This window comes from Miniopterus natalensis, chromosome 20 (genome assembly GCF_054644295.1).
Source record: "Miniopterus natalensis isolate mMinNat1 chromosome 20, mMinNat1.hap1, whole genome shotgun sequence".
Taxonomy (NCBI): domain Eukaryota; kingdom Metazoa; phylum Chordata; class Mammalia; order Chiroptera; family Miniopteridae; genus Miniopterus; species Miniopterus natalensis.
In genome coordinates this window covers 21,713,384-21,728,065 of record NC_142100.1, presented here as the reverse complement: position 1 = coordinate 21,728,065, position 14,682 = coordinate 21,713,384, and the positions used below count along the sequence as shown (strand labels likewise).

Below are 14,682 nucleotides of genomic sequence, written 5' to 3'. Positions count from 1 at the left end.
GCCAGGAATAAGGGGGAGGGGAGTGGCCCGGAGCCTCCCGGTAGGGAGTAGCTGGTAACCTTCCCTGCCCTTGTTTTTGTGCAACAGACAACGCTGGAAGCTGACAGCTGCCACGATGGAGACAGGCTGCTGGCTTGAGGGAAGATTTCCCGAAAGCTAGGCCTTGTGGAGGGGTGCACGGAGCCCCTGACATATGGGCTAGGTGGGTTCAGGGCACCACCTCACCATGGGATGCTCCGCTCGGTGGGCATCAGCCTTCACCAGGGGGAATTAGGCAATGAGGTAGCAAGGTAGCCACGTGGCAGGTGCTCGGGCCCAAATCCCAGAGCAGAATCCCGACAGAAACCTGGCAGGGAAGGGTCGTGGCTGGGGGACGGAGGTGGGTGCGTGGAAAGGAGAAGGTTGGCGGAGGAGTTGGGGAGGGGAGCAAAAGGTGACAAAGGCCAGAGGACCTGGGTGGCGGGGACAGGGGCTGAGGGAGAAACCTACTCTGCAGACTTCCAGAAATGGCCCGGGTGAGACAGGCGGCGGTTTCGCTTTGGCAGTTTCTCCAGCATGTCCATGAGCTTGGTGAAGGTAGGTCTCTCCTCTTGCTCAAAGGCCCAGCAGAAGAGAAGAATGTCCTAAAAGAAACAATAGGTGGTGACTGAACATAAATGGTGATGTCGTGATTACTCCTTAGAACCTCATTGGATCTGTCCATTTGTCTACTCATTAGTCCCACTTCCACAGTTCTCCAACATCCATCCATCCATCCATCCATCCATCCATCCATCCATCCATCCATCCATCATCACACGGATATGACAATGCACAGGAAACTAGCATGTTCTAATTATTAACCATGACAATATGTAATATTATATTATATTTATTATATTATTATATTATCCATTCTCAGGCAGGACAGGCCCCCCCACACATCATGTGCTTTGCTTCCCTCACTGGTAGAATAACATGCCTGCCTGCTGGGTCTGCCCCTAGGAAAGCTCCAAGGTGGAATGTGGGATTCCAGAATGTTCCTAGGTCTAATCCTCAGTGAGGCTCATGGTCTCCTTTTGATCTGAAGGATGGGCAGCCTGGCAGGCAGTCACCCCCCTGGCGCAGACCCACACCCCACGTGGGCTGGGAGAAGCCGAGCCTGTGACTTAGCCGGCCTGGCTTGTCAAGCCGAGAAGGGAGCGGACAGCTGGCTTCCTTCCTTCCTTCCTTCCTTCCTTCCTTCCTTCCTTCCTTCCTTCCTTCCTTCCTTCCTTCCCTCCTTCCTTCCTTCCTTCCATCCTTCATATACCCATTTATCCATCTAAATTCATGCATTTATCATCCACCCACCCACACATCCAACCATCCAACCACCCATCATTCATCCATCCATTATGGATCTAAATTCTATCCGTCTAAATTCATGCATTTATCATCTACCCACCCACCCATCCAACCACCTGTCATTCATCCATCCATTATGGATCTAAATTCTATCCGTCTAAATTCATGCATTTTTCATCCATCGTCTATCCATCCATCCATCCATCCATCCTTCTACTCATCCGCTTTCTAGGCCATATAGCAGACTAGGTAAGCCCTATTCTAGAAGGCCTGGGATACACTGAGATCAATAAAATGCTTCTCAAGAAGTTTCTGAGCATATTTCTTAACAGGGAGGGAGAAAAGGGAATTCTGAGGCCTCTCTCCACATCCCAATACCATAAGTGCTCTTCAAAGTCATAGAAGGGAAAATGACTTTTAGTAATCTTCTCACCTAAGAAAGGAAACTCACAGGCAGGAATATTCTAGACAATTACTCCCTGACTCATCTGTCTCTGATCAAAACAGGGGACTCTTTGTGTTATGTTTTAGAGGATGTTTATTAATTTATACTCGGGCTTCTCTGTTTCCGTATATCTTGTTCTGAGTTGGATAAGGCCTTAATTTTTTTATGTAGATGCAAATAAAATTGCAATTGTTAATACCAGTGATATTTTAATGAATGGTTCTACTTGACTCAGCAGCAGTCCATGGCTGGGAAACACCTGGCCGAGTGCTACTGCGTCCACTGATGGTAGGAACCTGAATTGCAGGCATAGTTCCGAGCTTTTGCCTTCAAAGCTCCAAATCCTTACAAGACAAGGCTGTGGGCGTGCTTGTTCCATTACCCTTTGGGAAAGCACTTGAGACCTTAACACATAGAGGGAAAAAAGGCCTGGGACAGTGTCTACTGCTCCCCTCGTCCCCTGGACCTGGCACTATCCCGGACTTACCGAGATTTCTTTTCCCATGCCGATCTGGCTGAGGTTGGGTTTCATGCCTGTGCCCATTTGCCAGATTATTGCTTCTGCTGGTTGGGTCTTGAAAGGCCACTCCCTGGCGTGGAGTTCATACCAGATTGTTCTGTAGGCAGATGTCGTTGAAGGGTGTTGGTGTGATATGTCACTCGTATCCCCTCACCGGCACCCACCCACCCACCCCGCCAGGCTGCTGGCTGATCGGTCTGTTCCCTACTTCTTTCCTCACAGGGTTGGTGTGTTTCTACCTGGGATGTACTGAACACGTCCTTGATGTCTTAGAAGTCAGGCTTATCCCAAGGTACCTCCTCTGGTGCCTCAGTTAACCTGAATCAAAACCTAGAAGCTGAGTAGTTTAATAGCGTGTGGCTATAACCTCTGACCTGACACAATTCTAGGAAACCACTGTAAGGGATAATTAGGGACACAAAAATCATTTCAACGGTGTCAGGAATAAACGCCTCATTAAAACTTTTGGTACATTTAGTTAATTACATTCTTCTTTCTTTTGCTAAATTTATATGAAAATATACCAACTTAATTACTGCAATTTGGTTTCAGATAACAGTATCTAACTAGATAAACACTGGGGCATAAACGAATCATGGATAATGACAGTCTCTAATGGGGTCCAAGTAACAGACACTGAGAATCCCAATGTGCCAACAGCCACGTGTGGGGGCCGCTTTGGAAGGAGATCCTCAGCCCATCGAGCCTTCAGTAAACTGCAGCCCCGGCCAACATCCTGACTGCAACTCCTGAGAATGGTGAGCCAGCTCCCACCACTCAGCTAAGACCCTCCCCAATTCCTGATCACAGGAATTTGAGATAATAAATGTTGTTTTACGCCGCTAAGTTTTAGATAATTTGTTAATAGTAGGCGTCCAGTAAATAGCTACTGCATGAATGAATGAATGAATGAATGAATAAGTGCATGAATGAATGCATAAGAGAATGAATGAATGAATGAGTCAGGTAGCTTGCCATGCCCCATAACCAGTTAGAAACCAGGCACGAAGATTTGCTAGGGTCACCCTTTCTTCTGCAGTCAGATCCCCGCAGTGTCACTCAGAAATCCAGCCACCTTTGCCCCCACAGACAGGTGCCCGGTCCCTTCCAAAAGCACTGAAGGGACGCTGGGAAGTGCGCCTCTGCCAGGGCTGGGGCTCTCGAAGGCCAGGGTGGGCCACCTACCCAAGGGCAAAGACATCCGAGTACTTGGAGAAGGGGAGCTTGTCCTCTTCTGTGTCGGGGGACAGCTGGCGGATGATCTCCGGCGCCAGGTGGCACAGCCAGCCATTCTGGATGCGTAGCTTGTCCTCTCGCCTGAAGCGAAGCACAGCATGAGTCCCGGGTCACAGCCCCCGGGGTGGATCAGCCCCCCAGCACTGACCCCGAGTCCCCGGACCATCTCTGCTGGCTTTCTCGCATCTTGTCCTTGAGGCCGAGACCCAGGGGGAGGTGCAGGGAAGGCTGGTCTGGAGAGAGACACGCAACGCCCACATCATCCCGGGGTCCCTTCGCCTCTGAGGCAGCCCCTCCCATACATACAGCCGATGCCCCTCACTCCTGGTAGCCCTGCCCTGTACAGAAGCGTTGCTCCCGAGGGACACCCGTGTGAGCGTGCACACGCCTCTCACATCATCGGAAACCCCCAGCACAACTCATCCTAGTCCGTTCTGTCTTCTTTACTTTGCACGAGAAGGTGAGGCTCAGAAGTGTGAGTGTCTTGTCCGAGGCTGCCCCACCACCAGGTGCCAGCTGGCCCCAGCGCTGGGGCTTCTTGCCCTGCCTGGCGCGGCACCCCCACCCCCGTCTCCATCCCCTGGTCACAGGAGGGATGAGCGGCCCCTTGTTCAGCCTCAGCTGGGAACATGGGCGTCAGGCGGCCCACGTTTCCCCACCCTGTGCACGCCCGTGAGTGACTGCGAAGGCGTCGTGAACTCTGACGCGGGGGTTACCAAGGAATCTGAGTGGGCGAATTCACAAAGATGGAATCTGTGACCGATGAGGATCGGCTGTATTTACGGGGCACCTACGACGACACCCAGGCTCTGTTCTCGCGCCAGGAGCGCGGCCGTGAACTAGGCCAGCAGGGACCAGGCCCTCCCGGAGCCTGGCGTCTGGTAGGGGAAGGCGGTGACAGATGAATTAAACAGGAAAAGTGCAGAGGGTCATAGCATCATACAAAAAAAATAAAATAAAAATAAAAAGGGAAGGTGTCCAAGTTAAGAGGGAGCTTACTCTAGATAAAATGGCCCTCTAGACTATTATTTACTACAAATGGGGTTTTTCACTCGTATATTTTAATAGGTTACTTTTTAACATGACCTTAAGTGGAAACGAGCGCTTTTTAATTACACATTAAAATTAATATGGGAAAGGTTTGTTCATGTTTTCCCTGAAGTCATCTTGCTGACCGCGCTGGGGGAGGGGAGATCCCAAGGAGGGAGGCTCCAGGAGTATGGAGCTGTGGCTTTGGTCTGGATCATTCTTTGGGCCGGGGCTGTTCTGCGCATTGTAGGGTGTTTAGCAGCATCCCTGGCCTCTGCCCACCAGATGCCAGTAACACCTCCTCTCCCCTGTTGTGACGACTAAAAATGTCTCCAGACATCACAAATGTCCCTGGGGGGTGGGAGAGCCTGGGTTGAGAATCACTGTTCAGATTTAAACATAATGGCCCAAATTTTAGTTTTTCACCATTAGTGGCATGGGACTTGCTCCTGTGCCCTACACAGCAGATTGGATAGAACTCGCCCACATTGTCTGCTAAAAAAATATAGGTCTCGAATCCATCAGCAAGCCCTGGAGTCGGCAGGCCAGTGGGGACACCTACAGGGCTTGAAGGACCCATCTGCCGCTTACTAGCTCTGTGGCCTTGAGCAGGCCCGAGTCTCTATTTTCCCACCTGCAAAATGGGTACATAACTTTCACACATGTTGCAGCGCTGTGTCAGCTGCCAGGGCCGCACAGTTAGTGGGCGTAATTATTACCTGTGGATATATATATTTTTTAATCTTGAGGACTCGGAAATAAAGTTGAGAGAAGAGCCCAAAGTAAGACTGTCATCCAAGAAAGAGGAGCTGTGGCGACGGCAACGGGGAGTGTGCCGGTCCCCAGGCAGCAAACCTTGAAATAAGCGCTGCTGGGGAGACCGAGGGAAGAAAGAACCCTGCCGGGCCCAGCCCTCCCGGCTTCTGGGTTCTGACTCGAGGTCTTTCTCCACCGATCTACTTAGGGATCTATTGGATCATTTTCTGCCTATTTTCTAATCTTAGATGCTGTAGATGGGTTTGGAGGCTGCGGTGAATTTGGGGCAGCGGAGTAAACTCTGACAAAGAAATGTAAGCTGCTGTGCGTTTCTGCGTCACACAGAAATCGCCAGAGCAGGTTTCACCCAATTTCCGACGGGGGGACTTAGACTCAAGGTATGACGGGGCGTGGACAAAATTCGAATTCACTTTGGGGTGTAGCGCAGAGATCAGTTACCCTCAAAGCAGCTGAAACTGAAGTAGGAGAGAAGCCGTGAGGCTGCCCTTCGTTACACGGGGCGTGATAGAAAAGACACGCAGGGTTTGAAGGGAGCGCACGTGTGTGTGTGTGTGTGTGTGTGTGTGTGTGTGTGTGTGTGAGTGTGAGTGTGCACGCCTGTACGCGCACACACACATTCCAAGTTAAAAGTCGCAAAGGGGCGGGCCTTCTGATTTATGGGTTGTTTATTTGGCATCAAGCTGTTTTTCACTTGGTCAACTCGCTCCAGGGCGAGAGGCGCCTGAGAGTTAATTACTTAACGGCGGTTAATGATTCTCCGGTGCGCTATTGAGGAGGTGTATGCAAATTAATACTAATTACAACTCAGCAGCAGCTACTATTTGTGGAGTTTCCTGCGCCCCGGGCGCTGCGCTGGATGCGCTGCGGGATTTTATCCTCAGACGGACCCTGGAGGCCGGCGCAGCCCCATCCATCACTTCTCTTGTCCACAAGGAAACCGAAGCTCAGAAAAGTTCCGAGACTTGAGTGAAGCCGCAGTTAATAAGTGACTGAGGCAAGCTGTGCCCCAGGTGGGTCTGACTTTAAACCCCTTGCTCTTAACGACACTCTTGGCCCACTAAAATGAATGGATTCATAAGAAAACTTTGAGTAAGGCTGCTGGGTGATTCTCACTTCTGGGTGAGTGCTTGGGGTAAGGGAAGGGTCCTCCAGTGAAACTCAAGGGCAGGGGCTTTGCAGGATTTGAAGGTGCCATTTGCAAGTCAGGCCCCCGGAGCCTCTGGGCATGACCTGGGCTTGGGCAATGCATCCTCACCCAGCTGCTGAGCTGCTCAGCGAGGTGACCTCAAGGCCAACACCACGTCTAGGTCTCTAAGGCCATTTGGGATGACTCCCCCATCCCCGATAGCCATCTATCAAGAACGCCTCTGAGCCCTTCCACCACCTCTCACCTGCCAGCCTGCAACACCCCCGAAATGCTGAAGAGCCCAAAGTCTGTGATCACCACTTTGCCGTTGTCGTAGAAGACGTTCTTGGACTTGAGGTCCTTGTGCAGGATTCCCTTGGCGTGGAGGTAGCCCATGCCCTGCAAGGAACCAGGAGGCAGGGGGTTGTCAGGGAGAACCTGAGCGCTCGCTGCCATCCTGGCTTGGCTTCTTGGTTCACACGTCTCGCTTTCCCATGGGACCACACTGACCGTTGTAGAGCCGGGGCCCAAATGCAACAGTGTACAGGTGGGGTGGGAAAAGGCCTGCACGCGGGGAACAGGCAGGGTCCCCAGGACATAAATCTGCCACCACCCTCAGACCACTGCACAACCATCCCACCTAGCTCCTCTGCTTCCTAAGTTAGAAACGAAGATCTCTCAGGAAGGGAAAGGGTGGGGACAGGCCTGAGATGAGGTCCCCAGAGAAAGGAATTCCATGAACTGTCTTCTCCCACTTCCTCTTTGAAAAAAAACTCCTTCGCAGGAGACCTGCTCCTTATGTCTACTCAACCCATGCCCCTGCCCAAGGTACCACGTTCCTAAAGAGATGCACCAGGACACGATCATCAAGAGCTTGGAAAAGATCCTATCGGAGGTCTAGCTGAGGGTGGATGTCTGGATTTTTGTTTGCCTTTATGAGAAGTTACATTTTTTATTGCTTCTCACACCTCAGTCCTGACATTTTCAATGTAAATAAAAAGACCACATACAACTGACTAATGAGGCACCTGCCAGAAAATACAGGATGTTCCTGCTGATTTTAATCCCAAATGACACCCAACAATTTGATGTTTCCCCAGCAGCTAGAGAGAGAGATGGGTAACACACCTGGGAATTCAAGGATTTGAGGGGTAAAGGATCCTAACAACGAGAATGTTCCCCTCTCTGGTCCCTGCACATGTCCAATTATCATGATGATGAGGCACTAGATAGAAACCAAACACTGATAGACCATCCCTAATGGTTGTATCTCAGCAAAATTCTCACATACACATGGCCTGATATTTTTCAAGTCAAGTCTAGTCTGTTTTCTTTTAAGCCCGGACTATTGATCTGAAGCCAGACATGAGTCTCAAGAGGGGGCACAGTCTTGCTGAGGTTCAGGGAGGGGGCCCCAGGCCCCATGGTACCTTCACGATTTCCTGGGCGATCTGCCTGGTTTTATTGACGTCCAAGACAATCTTGGCATCCCGCACCACCGAATAGAGGGTCCGTCCCTTACAGAGGCTGGAAAGCAAAAGGACAAGAGATATTATTGGCAGTTGTTACGACAAAGGCGACCCACACAGTTATTAGAAGTGACACGTAATAGGGTGAACTCATGGACATGCCCCTGTTAATCCTGTGAGATTATAAACCTGGAAAGTGATCTCAGATCTGGTTCTGGGATGCGGGTCTGGAAGCAAGTTCTTCTGGGTACCCCACCCCCCACCCCAGCATCCAAGGACACCTGCAGAGTCCTGCCACGTCCCATCTATCCCAGGGTCTCAGGACGGAAAGCTGTGCGTGAACCAATATATGGGGTCCTCAGGCACCACTCAGACAGCACTCTGCCGGCCACTCGTCCCAGCTGCTCCCACTCACCGGGAGCCGTGGTGTGTGGGGACAGTGATGAAAGACCAGCAAAGCGGTAGCTGATGGATACTAATTACCGTCAGCAAATGATGCATTCGAGTCTTCACACAGAAGCGTGTAAACACCAATAACACTCCCCCCAAACCAGATGCCTGTCTAGAGAGAGGGCTTTTCAAACTATTTTCAGCCTCATTGAGTTCATTTCCAGGACCAGTGGTTTAAGATGAGTGACGAGATGAAAAGGGGCACTCTGCATGACAGGAACACCTTCTCATTTAGCTGCTGGCCTGCTCACCTGTCCTTCCCTCCCTCCCTCCCTCCCTCCCTCCCTCCCTCTCTCCCTCCCTCCCCGGGAAGTGAGCCCAGTTCCTGGCCACACACACCAGGCACTCAGTAAACAGTCACTGAGTGAGCAAGCGAGTGCGTGAATGAATGAATTAACGAATGAGTTCTAGATTCACCAGAGCATCCCCAGCCCCTGGTACCATGTGCGGCTCGGAGTATCCAATGTTAGCTGAAAGAAGCTGAAATGACATTGGGAAAGTTCATTTTCCATCTACTTCAAAATAAGGGCTTGCCCCAGCTGGTTTGCTCAGTGGTTAGAGCACCGGCCTGTTGCATGGTCCCGGGTTGGATTCTGGTCAAGGGCACATACCTCGGTTGCAGGCTCAGCCCTCGTTGGGGCATGTTTGGGAGGCAACCAATCGACATCTCTCACATCTAAGTTTCTCTCTCTCTCTCTCTCTCTCTCTCCCCCCCTCCCCCCCTTCCTGCTCTCTAAAAAATCAACAGAAAAAATTTCCTTGGGTGAAGATTAACAAAAATAAAAATAAGGGCTTGCATTTTTAATTCATTTATGACGTTGCTGCTGGATACCACAGTCATGCTGTTCTTTCCTTTCGTATTTACTGAGCCCTTGCCGTGTGCCAGCCTCAGCTGAGAGCGTGTGGTTGAAGTCAGAGCCCTGGGATCGGAGGGTTTCGGTCCGGATCCCAGCTCTCGCCCTTCCTGTGTGTCTCTGTGTGGGTTCCTTAACCTCTCTGGCCCTCGGTTTCCTCAGCTATTAAAGGGAACTAATGACACCTACCTCGCAGAGTCAGCCGGGCGACAGAGTGAGAAACGGAGCTCGGTGCCATGCCTGGCACCTGGTGGGCAGTGTGGCGCAGTGGTTAGGAGAGCAGAGGCCTAGAGCTGGACTGCATGGGTTAGGATGTGGCTTGTCAGCTACAGGCGGCGTGGCCCCGGGCGGGTGAGCTAACCCCTCTCTGAGCCTCTGTTCTGTTGTTAGTAAAATGCAGTCAATAGTTCCTGCTTTCTAAGGTTCTTAAGAGAATTACATGAAATCGGGTATGTAAGGTGTAGGCATCTCTTAGGAAATGCTGGCTACTAGGAGAGGCAGTAAGAGATCAACACGCACTTGTGCAAATGTATATGAATTATATATTTATACACATATCACAGCTATTATCTGTCCATCCGGTTGCCCGCCCAAAATGCTAGCCCATGGTCTCTAAGACTCGCTTCCTTAGCTGCTTGAGGTGAGATTCCCAGGGTCGCTGACTCACAGGGAATCTGATTCACCTGTCCCGGTTGCCCTGATGACTCAAGGCTGTCCCTCGCTGGTGGCGCGGGTGACGCAGGCAGAGTGTTTGCTGTGGCTGCTGGAGGGGAGAGCTGCAGGCGGGGTGGGCTGCTCGGCCAATTAACCACATTGGCATTTCAATGTCCCAATGGCAGGGGGACCGTGGGCGGGTTCCCTCCCCGGGATACTTCGTTCCTGAACAGCCACCTACACTCATTACAGGCCAGAGCCAAGAAAATACCGTCCCCACCGCGGATGGCAGAGCCAGCGATCGCAACGGGCTCCAGGCTCCCAGGCCCTCCTGCCCAGGGAAAGCACGCACCGGTCGCAGGCTTCAAATCCCCATTTCCATTCCCTGCGGACACCCTCCTTTCCAGCAGCAACCGCGAAAGTCTTTGCTTCTCTCGCTGCCCTATGGCGCCTGGAGCCACGGGACAAGCTAACGTTGACCGGCAGGGTACAATGGGACACCCGCAGCTTGGCGCATCTACTATGTGAAATATTCAAACAACCCACGGCTGGCAGTTTCTCCCCTAACTAAGCACACACCCAACAAGCACGCTACTCATATTCACCCACAGACATGTACTAGAATGCGCTAGAACGTTCCAGAATGTTAACAGCAACCTATTCGAGATAGCCCCAAACTGGAACCAACGCACATGTTCATCAGCTGAAAAACTGATAAATTCTGATCTATCCATATAACAAAAAAATACTATATTCATACTGTATAATAAACCACTGCTAATGCGAAAAAACGTGAACGAAGTTCATAAACATGTTGAACAGAAGAAGCCAGACACCCAAGACTCACACTGAGTTTATACATAAAATAAATGGTGCGTCATCTAACCGATGGCATCTTAGACTGAATGAAGTCTGGGATCGCCCCCATTTTACAGATAAAGAAACCGGGGCTCAGAGCAGTGGCGCTGAGCTGGTATTCGAACCCAGGCAGCCTGGCTCCAGAGCTTAGGCTCTGAACACCCGTCGCTGCTTCTTAACTTTCTCTGAGACCCAGGCAGGTCACAGGCCCTCCGTAAATGGAAACTGTAATGTTGCTACGATCAACACCTATGGCGAGGAAGATTAATGAGGCCTGCCGGCCTCGGTACAGGGTCCGGCTGGAGGTCAGGAGAAGGTGTTCTAGTGACTCAAGGGTATATTTAGCAGCTCTCTAACTTCTGGAGCAGGGGCCATGTGCATGCACACAGAGGCACACATATATACACACATATGCACACACATGCACACATATGCACACACATGCATGCACATGAACGCACATACACACACACCCTCCTTCCGTCCCAGTATCTCTCTCTGCAACAAAGTTCATTTTTCCAAGAAGAGGAACAAGGACTGGAAACGTCTTATCTCGTCTACAGGCCACCATCTCTCCCAGCCCTGGCCCCAGGCAGCTCGAATAAGGCTGCCTTTCGAACCCACATCCCAGCCGCAGGCCACCTCGAACTTCCCAGTCGTTCATGAATCTAACACGGAAGATAGTAAACCTCGGGCCTCTGGGGCTCTGTAATGAAAAGTGCCAGGTTAGCTTCCTATACAAATAGGAAGTGCCAGGAAGCCAGGGAGAAGTGCCAGCTGTCTGCCACCTGCTTAACCCGACGTGCGTCCAGCAAATGAAGAGTTATAGAGCTCCATCAAGGAAAGGGGCTGGTGGGGGAAGGCTCCTGTCCCAGGCGGAGGAGAAAGACGACAGCAGCCCACCAGGCATAGGAATATGCGAAGCAGGAGCCAGCCGCCCCGGAGAGCGAGGCTAAGGCACCCCCCTGCCCTCCTCCAGCTTTTGATGTCGCTGCAAAGCTCTGAGAAGTGTGGGGGGGAGGGGAGCTTAGACTCTTGGTCTTACTGGATTCTTCTTTCCAAGTGCAGAGACCTAGGGTTGGCTGCTCTGGGCACTTTATGGGCTGAGATGGGGGTTCTTTTCAGTAGGGGGCACTCCTGCCACTGACTGTGACCCATGCATCTGGGCATCTGGTGACATTCTGCCCTCGCTGGTCTGGGCTTTGCAAGGGAGGGAGTGTCCCAAGGGCACAAGCAGCCGTTGGCGAGGGGAGGTGTCGCCCAGAGGGAAGCAGGGCAGGCTGGAGAGGGCCGGGTCACCCGAGAGGGTCTGCAAGTCCGGCGGGCAGCACACAGCTGGCCAGGCCCAGGCAGGGGCTCAGGCGATGTCCCTGCGATGAGAGAATGGATGGATGGAGGAATGGCGACTCCTCGCACCTTCCTTCTTCCCACTGTCCACTGCAGCTGGAAGAGCTGCGTTTGTGACAAGGCCGGTCTTCCCCCGACGGGTTAGCGCACCAAACTGCACGGTAGCGAGGAACCTTCCAGACGTTTCCCTACTTCAGACATACGTGCCATCAAAAAACCAAGCAGACCACAGGCCCTGCCCTCTGGGGCTGGATATTGAAACCCATCAATTCTTGTTGCTCCCTGACCAGAACCACATTTTTTTAAATAAAAGCTCAACAGCAAACTGAATTACTGTCTTTAAAAATATATACATACCACCTAATTTATATGCATTAAAAATCCACAGAGAGGATGGGCTCAGGGTGTTAGTGGAACGATCTCTGGGTAGTGGGATTAGGAGCTTTGCAGGTGTTTTTTTCCCTCGCTGCTTATCTCTCTTTTCTAATTTTTCTCCCATAAACACCTCTTACTTTTGCAAAATGAGAAAAAAGAGAGGAAAAACAGCACCTCTGAGTCAGACTGAAATGAAACCAGACCCACATGTTTACGCTACAGACAGTTTGGCAAATACTGAACGGGCGGTGGGCTGAAATGGGCAGGTGCAGTCTGCACCGAGTCCCTGCCCGAGCAGCGCGGACTTGCCCAGAGGCTCTCGGGTGCCCCTCTGAGGGCAGGAAGCGAGTTCACGGGGTCTAGCAGGTTCTGGGCACACGGCAAGTGACCCGTGTTGCTCAAAAGCAACCCTCTCCCTGGACAAGGTCAATCGCTATTGAGAGGGACAGCTTACTATTGACTTTTTAAAGTAACTGTGTGGCTGGTAAGAGAAGAGGCAGACAGATCGGCGGTGCACATAACCCCAAGTGGCTGTGTCCTTTCCTCCCATGGGACCCACGGCCCAAGAAAGTGAATGGAGACGACAACGTCGGGAGGGAAAGGGCAGGAGGGAAAAGGGGCGGAGGGGGAGTCCTGCCTTCCCAGGGGATGCTGGGAACGCACTGAGCGTGGAAGCGCCCTGGCCCTGGCATATCTGTATCTGTACCTATCAACAGAGGTGTTTAAAAAAGAAAATAGACCTGGAAGTTCACAAAAGGCCCCCTCACGCCTTCCTGTTGCACTGGCAGACGGGGGCGCTGGTCTGGGAAGTAGGAAAACCCCAATTTCACAGCCTCGCCGCCAGGGAAGGAATCTGCCCATTTCTATAGCTCATGCCTCGGCTGGCCCGGCAGCAAAGAACACGGTGTCCTCTGCACGCGAAACTTCGTAGGTCAAGAGAGAACACCTAGGGGGCGAAGGCAGGCTGGATGGGAGAGGAACGGGGTGCGAGGGGAGCACTGGGAGGGAAGTGAACTTGAACTGCTGTTTCATCACCCCAGGAGATGGGCCCCGGGAAGGGCTCGGGACCTGGAGCTGGACAGTCCTGGGGTCCAAAGCCGGCCTCATACTCTTCAGCTATGAGCCTTTGGGCAAGACGCTCAAAATAAAAGCAGGCGGACACACCAGAGCCTACCTCCCAGGTGCGAGGGGATTAAATTTGAAAATTCTCGTGCGAAAGAGGCAATAGGTGTTCACCAAATTCTGCTCCATAGCGCCCCCTCCCAGGCCCACAGGACACTTCCCTTCCCTGTCTCTCCGCAGCGACGCAGCAACACGTGGCTGGTTCTGGCCAATGAAAAGGGTCCTCTGCCACTTTTTCCGGTTGGGGCACTGAGAAGCCCTTCGCTGACTCTGCTGTCTCTCTTGTTTTGTGCCTCTGTGACCAGAAGGCCACATGATGAGAAGACGGAGCCATGGGATTGGGAAATCCTGGATCCCTGAGTAACTGCATGGAAGAGAGCGGCCCTGGAGCGCGGCCCAACCTATGGCAAACTTTCTGAGAGAAACAAACTCCGAGTGAGCCCCAGAGACTTTAGGGTTGTCTGTCACTGCGGCACGGCCTCTGCTATCCTAACAGAACATGTAAAAAGGTTAGTGTCCACAACATAGGAAGTACTCGATAAATACTGGCTACTATGGCTAACTGGTGGACCTCACAGTACAAAGTCATTGGGGTCATAAGAAGAGAATGGAGAGAGAAAGGGCCAATAGCACAATAAACAAAAATCAGCTATTCTGTGTCGGGTCAGGCTTACAGTGAGCATCACCGGGGGAACCAGGACCTCTGAGGCGGCAGCTGCGTTTTCCGCGGTACTGAAGGAAGTGTGGCTTTTCCGATCGCCCACAGACACCCCCATTTTTACGTAACCGGGCAGCACGGTGGTTGTAAAGAACCAGAGGTGAAGGAACCCGGGCTCGGTGAGATTCAATTTCATGTTTTTGTTAATAGCTTCCTTCTGCTTCTCGCAGATAGAAAGCAGGTCACCCCGGGGATTGACCTCGCCTCTCAATCATTTAAAAACAGATAATAAATGTCCCAAGAGATTAAAAACACAAGTTCTGTGCCCCGGAAGGTTGTCATGTGACTATGTTGCATCTTCTTGGGAAAGATGAGAACTCCATGTAATCCTATTACGAATATTTCCATTAGTCGCCAAGCCTTACTTTGGAAATCT

General features: G+C 51.7%; 1 protein-coding gene across 2 annotated transcripts in view; it reads right to left on the bottom strand.

Annotated features, from left to right (window-relative positions):
* Positions 1-485: 485 nt before the first annotated feature.
* Positions 486-14,682, bottom strand: part of KSR2 (kinase suppressor of ras 2) — a 166,895-nt gene continuing 152,698 nt past the window's right edge. For both annotated transcript variants that reach the window (XM_087828699.1, XM_087828698.1), the window contains exons 15-19: positions 7,890-7,986; positions 6,725-6,858; positions 3,477-3,608; positions 2,259-2,388; positions 486-623 (exon numbers count right to left, since the gene is read on the bottom strand). In XM_087828699.1, the coding sequence (XP_087684825.1) occupies positions 486-623; positions 2,259-2,388; positions 3,477-3,608; positions 6,725-6,858; positions 7,890-7,986 (631 nt within the window). The remainder of the gene's footprint in view (positions 624-2,258; positions 2,389-3,476; positions 3,609-6,724; positions 6,859-7,889; positions 7,987-14,682) is intronic.